The sequence below is a fragment of the Sinohyriopsis cumingii genome, chromosome 5 (assembly GCF_028554795.1).
Source record: "Sinohyriopsis cumingii isolate HCF-2022 chromosome 5, ASM2855479v2, whole genome shotgun sequence".
Taxonomy (NCBI): domain Eukaryota; kingdom Metazoa; phylum Mollusca; class Bivalvia; order Unionida; family Unionidae; genus Sinohyriopsis; species Sinohyriopsis cumingii.
This window is the reverse complement of record NC_142965.1, coordinates 35,132,920-35,146,572: the sequence shown is the minus strand read 5'-3', so window position 1 is coordinate 35,146,572 and position 13,653 is coordinate 35,132,920. Positions and strand designations below refer to the sequence as shown.

Sequence of the window (13,653 nt, the reverse complement as noted above, 5' to 3'; positions counted from 1 at the left end):
AATAATTTTACATAAAAATCAAGATATACAACATTCATAAAACATTCACATTTTTTATCTATGTAATAATAACATGTCATTAGTTGTACTGTAATAACATCTGTTGTGATTCTAATCATGCCTTATATATATATATATCCTCAAAACTGAAAACCCTTGGATCACCCTGAATAGTTTGGTTTTGAAAGTTTTTCAGTTTCCTAAGGGTTTTACAGATGTGATTTTTCTGAGTTATTTTTGATGAAAGAATGCAATTATGAGATAATATCAGAGTCTGTGTGTGTAAGACTGCACAAAATAAAAAAACTGTTTTTTCCAGAAATAATATTTATTCATCAATTACATGAAATCAGAACAACATATGTTCCTTCAGAAAATAAGCTAAGGATAACATACATTTACTTCTGAAAATTACATCTGTCACAGGAATAAATAGTTTGAAGTATAATTGTTAATCCATAATGTCTTTACTCGCAAATTCTATACCTATGAAGACAAAAGATAGTTTAAGTAGGCTACTTAAATACATATGTGTAATGAAAAGACAGTTAGAGCTACTTAAACATATGTGTAATCAAAAGACAGTTAGGGCTATTTAAATACATATGTGTAATGAAAAGACAGTTAAGGCTACTTAAATACATATGTGTAATGAAAAGACAGTTAGGGCTACTTAAATACATATGTGTAATGAAAAGACAGTTAGGGATAATTAAATACATATGTGTAATGACAAAAGACAGTTAGGGATACTTAAATACATATGTGTAATGACAAAAGACAGTTAGGGATACTTAAATACATATGTGTAATGACAAAAGACGGTTAGAGCTAATTAAATACGTATGTGTAATGATTTTTCTCCAACAAAAAATCATATGAGTAACTCTGACTTTTAGAAAACTATTTTGTCAGTCTCCGTTGGCAAAGCATCAAACATAAAGCCACAAGCCTGGTTAATAAAGCCCTTATCTTTTATTTAAAAAAAGTATATTGATCATGTATACAAATGATTAGCATCAATAACACTTAAATAATAAGCAGATAAGCATACCCTTTATTAAATGGCTTATCTGCAAGCATTTGGTTAAAAATTATTATTATTGGTTCCTTTTAATGGTGCAAAGACATCAAGTATTATTTTAACCTCACATGCCCTTGAGATATTTTTGGGTTTTTTTATCACAGATATGACTACTATAGTACTTGCTAACTGTAATTAAACTGTTCCAAAGTGTTTTCACTGTATATGAGACTTGAATACATCTCAGATACTCTCAATTCACTAAAGATTCATTTTTGCTATAAATTATGAATTTAAAGATGCAACAAGAAAGGTAGAACTGTTTTATTAAATATCAACAAGAATGCTGTAAATTTTGCACAGCCACAAAAACTAATACCCAGAAAAATAAATAAATTCACAGCAGTTGATGAGCTATGCTAATTACCGTTAACTACATCAATAAAGTGGAAGATAGTTAAGGTGATTACAATATGTCTTTAGTGTGAACAGTGGTTGTTTTTCTGCTATAATTATTTTGCTTTTCTGCTATAATTAAGATAAAAGTCTCTTGAACGGGCTTGCACTTTTCAGGCTTAAAAGATATTTTTGGAATTCATGATAAGACCATTTCAGTTTTTTACCTGCTGAGTATTTAAACCATTTCTGATAATCTTGTGCAGAATTTTAAATATGACCTTAGCAGTGGTCATAGTGATTGATTTAAGATTGGGCACTACATTCATTCAGGACATAACAAGTTTGTTGAGGTGACCATCCATTCAAAAGGATTTTCAGGATGGCCATCACAGCTGCTATATTGGATGCAGTATCATTACCATTTTTATTTAGAACCAACCTGTCATCAAAAATGTTTTCTGATGGAACCCTATGTCAATATGACTCTATTTTGGATTAGTAATAAGATTTTCAAGATGGTTGCCAAGGTGGCATTTACAGACTGGCATATTTTTATCTAAGTTCAATCAGACATTGTAAAATGTATTTTAGTGTAAAATGTATTCAATATGACCATCCATACTGGATGTTAGATTGACACCGTTTTCATAAAATACCTACTAGTAACCATAACAGGTCTTCTAGTGATAACCCCATGTTCATATGACCATTTGTGCAGGAAGATCACCTATTAACAAGATTTTCAAAATGGCTACTATGGCTGCCATACTGGATGTCAGAGCTGGACCATATTCCTTTAGGACCAACTAGACCTAGGATGAATGTGTGCAGTTTAATGACACTCTTCACAGTAGTTTAGGCTAAGTGGCAATAAACTTTGCTAACAGACAGATGATGGACAACAGGCTATCACATAAACTCCTCTGGCCTCTGACCAACAGAGTTAACATCAATAATGTTTTGCACTATAAAAACAGTCAAACAAAATTATCATCACGGCTGAAAATGAACAAATTCTTAGAAACACTAAGCAGACTTCTCTGAATCATCACAAAGTCGCAAGTAATCTTGTGAATGAGACACTTACACATACAACAGTTTGCCCAAGGCCCCATAACAGGGCATAGAATGGTGCCATTACAAAGTCTGAGGCCCTGTAACAGCCAGCTATAGCTGCGCTAGTTACCACACCTCCTGTTAGTGGAGATAAAACTCCCATGATGAAAATCCCTAGTGGAATCCAGCGCCCAATGCTGTGCTTTCGGAGTCTACATAGAGCAATCAGTGCTGCAACAGTATGTACAACCATTGAGGAGAAGAGAACCCAGAGAAAAACCTGATACCACATTTCTCCAAATCCATTCAATGGATCATTAGGGTTTAATCCTATGACATTAACAATTGAGTCCAATTCCTCAGCTTGAAAGTCACTCCCAGCAATTTCACTCATGATGACTCTTGGTATACCTGTGCCACCGATTTATGCTACATTGCAAACACGCTCAGCAAATGACATCATATGTCCATTAACATCTGTGGTCCAAATTTTTTAAATTAGGAAAACAAACTGCATGGTTAAGTCTTCCTGCATTATCAACCATTAGTCTGACTTCAAACATCGAATGTAAAATAAAAATTAACCATGGATATGAAGTAAAATACTAGCATCACTATCTTTTTGGGAGAATAAAAATTTGGAAAACCTTCCGGCAAAGTATCTCATAGCTTGTACATAAGTCTTCCATAAAATCATCTGAGGTAAACAAAAACAAAACAAAAACACGACTGTTCACTAAGTCTCCAGTGGCAAGTTAGGGCCTAGTCAAATATTTTCCCCCAAAATATTCACATTTCATACATAATACTGCATTAAAGAAGTCAAACCCACTATCCTGACTGTGAATAACTTTTGGAATGGATACCAGAACAACACTTTGAATCTGAATGGAAGCTTTCACAACATTTCCTCATTGCTTCTAGAACAACTTTGCAGGCAGATTCCTTGTAATTATGTGCTGGAAAAAAAAAGATGATTCTTCCAAATAATTACCAGAAATAACTAAAGTAAATTCATCAATGATAGTTTGATTATTTATCTTCATGCCAAATCATTTAGAAGCATAACCTCACTCATTTACACTATTCTGTAACATTTGTTTCTTTACTACTATTGTCTCCAATTTACTAACAGTGTTGATGTCAGAAACAACAATGATATATACTTATATTTGTGCAACATAAACTATATGTGTATGGTGGTGTGTAATAATTATCTAACGTAAAGATAAATAATTAGTATAGTGGCCTCTGCAAGTCTCATATTTCCATGTATCATTGGTTAAGAATATAGGCCACCAAATGCCACCCCCATGGTTTGGGACAGCAAACTTTACACTTTTCAACAGGCAATTGGCTAACATTACATATCACTTTAGTGATATCAAACTCTTTTGACGCATATTTACTGAGACTGATGACAATGTGCAAACTAGAACAATCCTGATTGTGCAAAAACCGCATGTCCACATGATTTTTGGTGCATGTTTCATAAAATCCTATCAGGAAAATAAGTTCTTTCCATTGTTTAAAATCTGACATATTAATCCTCAATGGGACTTCAGAAGTTATACCATGTGCCATAATTGTTTTGGTAATTATTTAATGTCACAATGTCATTTTCGCTCTGATAATGACATAACATAATAATTAATAAGCTTACTTTAATCTGACTATATTCTCATTAGTTTGCAATACGATCTTTTGACAGTAGTACTTGTCTACAGCACTTTCATGATGACTGATACAGTTTTAAGTGTTAAAAGTTAGCTGTCTCAGCATCAAAGTCTGTCAGAAGCTGACCTATTCTTTTCATACAACTGTAGTCCATTTCATCATCAATTGACAATAACAGTACAACACCAGAAGAAAAGTTGGCTTATCTCTTTCATGGATTAGGGTGTTGTAAAGGTATATATATATATATATGCCATATAATTCTGCCTCCCTATTCCATTTAAATGGACAACTTGCAATTAGGGCTCAATCTCCTGAGGTTATCAAATTACTGAAACACAGTATTGATTGATGTTGCAGCATAACAAGTGATGAAGCCTAGAAGCCATTTATATCATCTGAAGTTGATGTCAAAACAATGCCTGAAGCAATCAAAGAGATAAGCTAACTCTCCATCTGGTGCTGTTGTGTGTGACTAAATGCTGTGCACGAAATAATAAAAATTAAATCACCCGTTTTTTGTTTCATAAATATTATTACAAACTTTTACATTTTTGTTAAAAATATAGTTTTTTGGGGTGTAAAAACTAATTTTATGTATGCAGTCATTATCTGCCGCTATTGTGTAGCAATCCAATTTTCGTGTTGAAAACTAACCATCTGTTCAATGTGAATACATCCTCCCAAAGAGTGGAGAAAAAGTCAGAATGACCTTTTCCACTACACTCTCTTCTTTTGCACACCACTCTATATGTCACTTGGTTATATGCAGAAGGTAGATATCATGTGTCACCTTTTCATTGATGACAATTGTGCAAGACATCAGACTGGGGTGAGAGAAGGGCTTTCGGCAATAGTGGCAGGTAAGTATTGCATAAATAAAATTAGTTTTACCAAAAGAAAATACATTTTAATAGCAGCAATTACATATCCTGCCACTACTGCATAGCTGAATTTGTCAGTTAGGTGGGTAGGCTAATGCTCTAGTCAAATTGATCAAAACAGCATTCACCATAGAGGGATAGGTCCATCTGTAGAAGGTTGATGTTGATGTCTGAGCCCCATTTTGTGTTGTAACAATGGGCTCCACAGAGAAACACAAATATGAGATGTGTTGCAGTGCTCTTCCTCCCTAATGAGAAGGTGCAACCAATGGTTACAGTATTCCACCTCTCAACATGGTCTCATAATGTTCCACCTCCCTAAGAGAAGGGTGCAACCTGCCTTTGCCATGCACAACCTATCTAATGGGAAGGTGCAACCCACTAGAAACCAGAGGCAGCCAGTGTCAATAGACAAGGCATGAATCTCCCATCTTTGTCTTGCAGAAGGAAGCTTCACTCGGTGGTTCACACTGGGCTTGGTTAATGACCTTAAGAAACAAGAATCCATGTGGACGTAAGAAAGAGGGAGACAGGTCTCTGGAACCCAAAACACTAGATGAGTATCAAGGTGAGGGAAGCTCGATAACCCATGAGAGTGGATACTGAACATATTTTGGTCTTAAAAAAGATATGGATACTGAAAATCTTTTGGTCTTAAAAAGGAACAAAAGGAAATTAGCAATGAAATTAAGGTTGGCAGAGAGGATCAATGTGTTCCTACTGCAACAAATGCAGAAGATTCTCCGCCAGGCATCACAGACCTTGGAGGTAGAAGCTCTCTTGGTCTGAATGATGCAACTGGCAACTCTGCCCAAAAACCTGTTCTGGCAGAGAGAACGCTGGAGATGAGCCAGGCAGGAAGGTGGAGAATGTGTACTGTTTTGGAGGAGGGATCTTTGGTGTAGCAAAAAAGATCCCTCCAGTGAGGTAGAGACCTGGGTTGATCAATCAACAGGCTGAGGAGATCGATGGACCATGATTGCTGGGGCCACAAAGTGGTGATGAGAATGATCTGAGCAGAGAAATTTGGACTCATTGCAGAACTTGTGGTAGCAGTTGGAAGGGTGGGAAGGCATATGAGAATTGGCAATCCCACTGGAGGTCTTCCTCAGAATTAAAACAGGGAGTGGTGAAGAGACCATTCAGTTCAGGAATGCTCAATCCGTTCTGGATAGACTGTCCACTAACATGTTTATCTTGCCCGGAATATGGAGAACTTTGATTGTGACATTCTCTGAGGCTGCCCAGATGGTGAGATTCCAGACCTACATACAAAGAGAAAGAGCATGTGTGCCTCCTTGACAATGTAGATATGCTAAGACAGACTTATTGTCTGAGGATATTACGACACATCGGCCCCTTATGCTGATGCACCCTTGCAGTGCTAGAAATACTGCTTTCATTCTTAGGTTGTTGATGTGGAGGGACAATTCTGCCAGAGTCCAAAATCTGTGGAGAATTAGGCCCTCAAGCTCTAAATGAGCCCCCCCCAATTGGAATTTGATGCATCAGTGAACAGGTAGAGTGGGAATCGGGTGCATACATGGGAACCCCCATCAGGAATCTGTCTCAATTCATCCCACCAAGCAAATGGTGGTGAAAAACCTGTCCTAAGTGTATTGAGGTTGATGAGAATTTCTGTGAGGCTTCCAACCTGCGAAGCAAGAAATGTAGAGGACACAAGTGGCATTCAATGTTCAGAGTAGGGAAAGATAAAGGTGAGCAGACAATAAAGTTTGCTCGTAGCATCTCTAGGAGAACCAGGATTCAATCTACCCAATCCAGAGTTACCCAGACCAATTTTAAGTTGTGAGGAAGTCATCCCCACATCACAGAGACTTGTGATGGAACAAGTTCCGACTTCAAGGTAGGGTAGGACCCAACTGAGTTAAGGTGGTCCAAGATCAGAAAAGATCCCGATGAAGGGACTGAACTTTAACACTATTGATCAGCCAGACATCAAAATACTGGAGAATCCATGTTCCCTGTATTCAGAGGTAGTCCACTACCATTCCCATGATCTGGGTGAAGACAGTGCAAAGAGATTCCAAACAGCAGAACAACAAACCGAAAAACTTCCTGGTCAAGGCAAAAATGAAATAGTGGCAGTTTACAATGGAGAGGACCCACCCACTGTCTAGTAATGTTTGACCAAGCACCTAAAAGACCTGGGCATGCACCTTCTGGGATGTGTGAAGGGGATGCACAGCAGGAGAGGGGTTCATTTGTTAGGGCTGCCCCCTTCCCTTTCCTGCCAGTAGGAAAGTCACGAGGAAGTGGTCTAGCAGGAGTTAAGGACTGAACTGGGCTTGCACCTGCTTTGAAAATTTGCAGATGGCCCCTGATGGTAAATTGCCTGGTCTCATTTCCTGGTTGACTGTGATGGACCAAGAGTGGAGAGAAAAATCGATGTTGATGATCCAACAAGGCTAGATAAACCAAGGCAGGAATGATCTCAGCGTCTAGAGGAGCAGCCCTTAGGTCTTTACTATGTTTAAGCAAGACCTTCGAGGAGTCCAATGCATCATCTTAAAAGGACCAGCACTCCTCTTCCTCATCCATCTTAGCTGAAGGGAAGAGGCATCCAAAAGCGCTTAAATGAGAATGGAGTAGAGGCATTCAAAGGCACTTACATGAGGTAAAGGGTTAAGAGGAAAAGTCTTCAATAGATTTTTCTAGAAAATGGAACAGACAGTTATAACACTGAGACTAATTAAAAAACTGCTTAAGAAGACTGCTGTTTGCAGTAAGTTGCTACAGATGTAATTTCTCTGGTGACAGTTTTGGTAGATGCCTTATCTGTATGGCATCTATGAAACAAATGACAGACAATAGTAGCTACTGTATATAACCACGTGACATATAGTACTGTGCAAAATAAGAAAGTGGAGTGCACTAAAACTAAACACTTTATGCAGAAAATGTGAACACTGTAACTATTTACTTTATAAGTGAAGTCTGAACCAATGTTATTATATATATATATATATATATATATATATATATATATATATATATATATATATATATATATATATATTGTGTTTCTTGCTTTGCTCCTGCTTCTCCCTGTTCAACTCACTTCTACCTACTCTGTCCAAAAGAAGAAGTCAAATCTCCCTAAAACTGAATTCTAGCTTGAACCCTGTAGGTTCAGAGGTTCCTTTAGTCATGTGCCTTGCCATGCAATTGGTAAGCACCAAGTCAAATGTGTTCAATGCTGTAATTTTCGTCACTGGACTAAAGACAATCAATATTATAATCATTTATTTGGAGAAAATAAACCATATTCCTACCAATTTCATGCAGATATGGCTCAACCTAATGTCATTTCAGTTTGCTAGATCCACTAGTTAGCAGCTACTCAATGTAATTCGAACTTCTTTTAGACAGGCAATTGGCTTAGACCCCCCACCCCAACAATGTTAGAAAAATATCTAAAATGGTGTATTCAGGTCAGAGAAAACTTGTATGAGGGTTTACACTATTGTCATGGTGTTGATTTGTGATATCTTCTGCTATCAACACAGCTCTTGAAAAGGTCAGAAATGCATTTATTTTCTTTCACTAAAAGCTTCTTGCGGGTCGGTGGTACTTTCCGGGGTTTTCCCCGGGTTCTTCTCCACCATTAATACTGGCCACCATGTATAGCCTATCGTGTGCTGAAAAATGGCGTTAAACCCCACAACAACAACAACTTTCACTAAAGTATTGCTTACAATACAATTTTCCCCAATTTATGCAAAAGATAAACCATGCATTGATGATGGTGGCTTATAAGCATTTGTACCAATAAAATTTGGGCTTGTACTGACTTTTTCTGCCCTTCCCGTTAGATTTCATAATCAGTTCTTTGGAAAAATCCAAGCAAATGCAAATGTCACTGAATATTTTCTTAAATATGCTTTGAGGCACAGATATATCATACAAATTTGCTATTGCAGCAAGAACTTCTTACTGTTCACTCTTAAAATCTGTTAAATTTTCTTTCTGTCCTGTTTTGTGACAACTGACTCTTTCAAAGTGATGTTTGCCTTCTGCGTAACATGTCAAAGGAAGTCATTTAAAAAATATGAGAACTGTAGAGGGATGAATTCCTAGTAGTTGTATAACTTGTACAGATTTATGTACCCCCTGAATCACAGATACAATTACTTTCCATGACCTGCCATATTGAAATATACAACTGCCATGCTAAAATATACAACTGCTAACATATTGCAAATGACAATCTGACTTTTGGAATAGAGTGTAAGGCAATTTCAGCAAGGGAAGCATTGTACCATCTTGACAGTGAAACAACTTTGGCACTGGAGTGTACTTCTTTTTATTGTTATCATGATATTTACCAATTTCCATGCATCCATCAGATCCGAGGGAGATATGGTTACAGACAAATTGATGCACAGAGACAAAATTATGGATGGACAACAAAGTATTGGGTTAATAAAAACAGGTGAAGATGTGTCCTCAAGCAGATGCCAGTTAAAGAAGAATCAGAACATGTGACTCAAGGGTTAAATTTTATGACATATTTAGAAAGCAAGAAAATCTTATACATCTGAGATCATCTAATACCAGCCTTGGAACTACTGATGAATTCCTGCATCAGCATTTTAAAACTAACTCAATTTTATTACAAGTGGGGGGGGGCAGGCTAAAAATAGTGAGTAGAATCACCATGATAAAAAAATAACATTACAGAACTGAATAAAAGAAATCATTTGTTGCTGTTGTAGGGTTTAACGCCATTTTTCAGCACAAGATAGGCTATACATGGCGGCCAGTATAAATGGTGGAGGAAAAACCCCGAGAAAACCCTGGAAAGAACCACTGACCCATAAGAAGCTACTGGCAAGTTTTCTCACATAACCACATTAGCCGAATCCAAGACTTGAACCCACACAGACAGGTGAGATAGCAATGATCCGTAACAGTGAGCGCTTTTAGACCACTCTGCCACTTGAGGCCCCAAAATCATTTGTTAACATCTTAAGAAGGTTGGATTATACATATGTACTTAGGACCCATCAACCATGGAAATGTTCAAAGAAATTAGAAATCTATAATGATGTCGTTCTGCAAAGTCTTTTTCCTGTTAGTCTTATTATGTCAGTTTTGAATTGCTCTAAACAATAAGAACATTATTATCTGAATACCTTGAAGACATTTCTGGATTTCACATGCTTCTTTCTGACATGGATCTAATTCTGAACCTTTCTTTACCATTGCAAAGACTTTATTATAACCTGAAATAAAAAAATAAAACAAAACCTCAAATGAATTTGAATATCATTTTTCCATACCAAACCAATGAGTTTGAAAATCTTGCAAAGCAAAAAAACATGAAATCTTGTATTTCTCCCACACCTACATCCATTCAAACAAGGAGCAATATTTATTAAGAAAGTATAGATTTTAAAATAAATGTCTATTAAGTAGCCTTTCTTTGTCACCAGTACTGGAGAAGAATATTTTTGAGTAAGTGATCATATTCTTTTTATGTGCACTTAAAAACAGTGAATCTACCATGACACAAATACTTTTAAAGTTTGGATGTTTCTTATCATCATAAAATTCACAACATTACATAAAGATTTTGGATTAAAGTATAGAAAAAGTGTAAGAGAAATGAAATCAATCAATTCTTGCATTAATCAATTAACAAATATCAAAATAGTCGAGTCAGCAGATAGACAAATATTTTGATTTGTGTACTTGTGTTGTCATGTACAAACATATATACACTTAAATATGCTACAAAAACAATGGATTGTCTGTCAGTATATGCTAAGTTTTAGTATGCATATATTATCCTGATTTCACAGCATTAATCCAGTGTCTCTCTAAAATAGGCATACACATGGGTTGATTCAGCTAATTACTTGCCAGCCAGTGGCCTATGGGTTTTGAGGAGAATTGGATTTGGATTTGGATTTTTTTTTTTTTATGTAGCTTTAACAATTTTCCAGTCATATCGCTACGATGTCTGCAATGTGGCAGTTTATAGTGATGTCTAGCACTGGGGCATCATGCCACAGACATGTAGCATGATGTCCCACCCAGTCACATTATCCTGACACTGGGCCCACCAGTCCTAACACTAACTTCTTAATGCTGAGCGCCAAGCGAAGCAGCTGTTAGTACCATTTTTGTAAGTCTTTGGTATGACTCGGCCAGGGATCGAACCCATGACCTCCCGCATCCAAGGCGGGCGCTTGAGGAGAATTGGCTAATTCTGAAAGCCACAAGATTAAAGTGTCAGTTTTGATATTACATTTTATTAGGAAGGCCAGCTGATTTCCTTGTGATCTGGTCCTGTTGGCAAATGGGAAAATGTGCATTAAGCCATCTCCTGCAAACAGTAGTATCTATACCATTTTTCTTTAATAATCAATATGTCAGGTTTCTTTGTTTCTTTACAGACTTGCAAAAACAGTATTATGTATAGTAGTCTGTAGCATCTGTACTGTCATAACGTCAAAACTGTTAAAAAGCTGACGACACCATTCATATTCCAGACTGGCTGGTCAACTGAAAATGAGCATATCAACTTTTACTGTTATATAGTACACAAAACAAATTGCAAAACTTCACATTAGGTATTTAAAGATTGACTCTCTTTCCCTCTCTACACCCGCCGTGTCAGCCAATACTGCATGTCAGGTAGTTCTGTGCAATGATACAACATTCCTGTAAACATTGGATCACATTTTGTTTTTGGTCAAATATCCAATTTGTATCAAGAAAGAATGATCATCATATTCATAAAGTGTACACAAATATCCTACATTCCTATGCTAACTGCACATGAAAATGTGATTTCTAAATCTCAACATGAAGACCCACTCCACAACCTTCTTGAGCTTGTAATCCAGAAAATTCTATTTACTATGTATCTTTTAGAATCATACAAATAAATACATTACATAAAAGATAGAAATGTATACCTTAAAACAATACTGCCTTTTAATCCAAGTTACCAATTCTGCAAGAAGCTGTCCCACACATACAAAATTGTCTGCTATCCAAAATGTCAACTTGCCACTAGAACAGGATTCTCAAGAAATTACCTGGCATATAGTCTCTTTCTAAATTCTTTAGTAAATTTTTTACCCATAAACAAGATGTTGTAAACACATTGCATCATAATCACTGTTGGTTCTCTTCAACATAATAGCTTATTTTTTAAATAAAATGTTGAACTTTAAATTTAATAAGTTTTTACAAGATCAGTTTAGTTTGCTTAATATCTCTTGCCATTTATTGGCATTGTTACGTTGAATTTTGTAAAACCATCTATAAACCTGACCTAATTACTCAACCGAAATGCTGACAGAAACAATTTAAAGTAATGTATTTCATTTCCATAGCCAGATTAATAAACATTACATCTTTTCAAAGCTATGCGCATAATAGGTCGACATGTTGTGAGTCAAGAAAACACCGGGGTGTATCCCATGTGTGCAAAATTAATATTATTTTGAAGAGAATATTCTGGTAACAGCTGCCTCTTTTCAAATTGTAAGCACTGCAGTATCTTATTTTCGTCAATCGATCGAATTCGTTATTCGTTTTGCTTCAATATTGGCGAACGGAAACCTTGGATGCGCAGAAACCTTTGATGTGCAAAACTGTCCGACAGCATTGTATATAGAATGATATACGCAACATTCATTGAGCTCATTTCATATTTCATTCCACAGGGGTTCGTTACAAAGAAAATTAGGAGTATCCGTTTATGAATCAAGGGATGAGGGTCTGTTACAGGGTAGCCCCCCCCCCCCCCACGCTTGATTCATTGACGGATACTCCTAATTTTCTGTCACGATCCCCCGTGTGACTAAATGTTAGTATTCTTTTCGGTGATTTTAATTCAGTTTTGCTGAATTCCAAAATCGTTTTGGTGATTTCCAAATAAGACAGAGCGACGGCAACCAGAACAATATTAATTTTCCGTTTAACTCACCATCGTTGTAGACAAGACACGGTACTAATAATACTAAAAAAATGGGAACCAGCCTGGAAATGGATGAACATAAAAAAAAAGAGTAATTATGAGTATATATGGGTTTGGCTGACCAGGATTAGTTAATAATGTAAGTCATGTTTTAGGTAAAGGAATCTTTTGAGAGCTTAACCTAGTTGTAAGTGGAAAAAAACAAAATTGTTTTATTGATGGGATTTCAGTTCTTTAACAGTCGAGAGTTTGGAACACTCATTACTAAAATTAGAACCTGACTCTTTGGTGCGGAATTGAAAGCACATGTTTCAAACACACGCAGGTCCAGAAAATGTCGCGGCTTATATCCTTTCCTCTACACAAAAGCTGACATCCAGGTTTCAGTCTTACTGATAAATGTAGGTTCGATCATGAGCACTCAGAAATTTGAAGTTATTGAATTTTTAATATCATGGTGTTTGCATGGGTTTACTATGGAAACTGAACTTTAACACCTTAAATCGTTGGGTCTCCCTAAACGCAGTAATGTACAGTAATGGGCTGTAATGGACAGTAATGTGGACAAAAATACAATATTGCTTACAAAATTATAGTAATGTACACTAAATATTATAATTTCTATTGTACGGACTTAAATACATAGATCATAA

At 36.3% G+C, this 13,653-nt stretch overlaps 1 protein-coding gene across 2 annotated transcripts; it reads right to left on the bottom strand.

Annotated features, from left to right (window-relative positions):
* Positions 1–309: 309 nt before the first annotated feature.
* LOC149798927 (transmembrane protein 170A-like) lies at positions 310–13,087 on the bottom strand. 2 transcript variants are annotated; one of them, XM_089957841.1, is made up of 3 exons: positions 13,010–13,087; positions 10,200–10,289; positions 310–3,438 (listed from the first exon to the last, which is right to left on the bottom strand). In XM_089957841.1, exon 3 carries the CDS (start codon positions 2,871–2,873, stop codon positions 2,472–2,474), a length of 402 nt encoding a protein of 133 aa, XP_089813967.1. In that variant the 5' UTR covers positions 2,874–3,438; positions 10,200–10,289; positions 13,010–13,087; the 3' UTR covers positions 310–2,471. The 2 variants fall into 2 exon arrangements, with proteins under 2 accessions (XP_089813967.1, XP_089813968.1); XM_089957842.1 differs by lacking the exon at positions 13,010–13,087 and adding an exon at positions 11,991–12,787.
* Between the last annotated feature and the right edge of the window lie 566 nt (positions 13,088–13,653).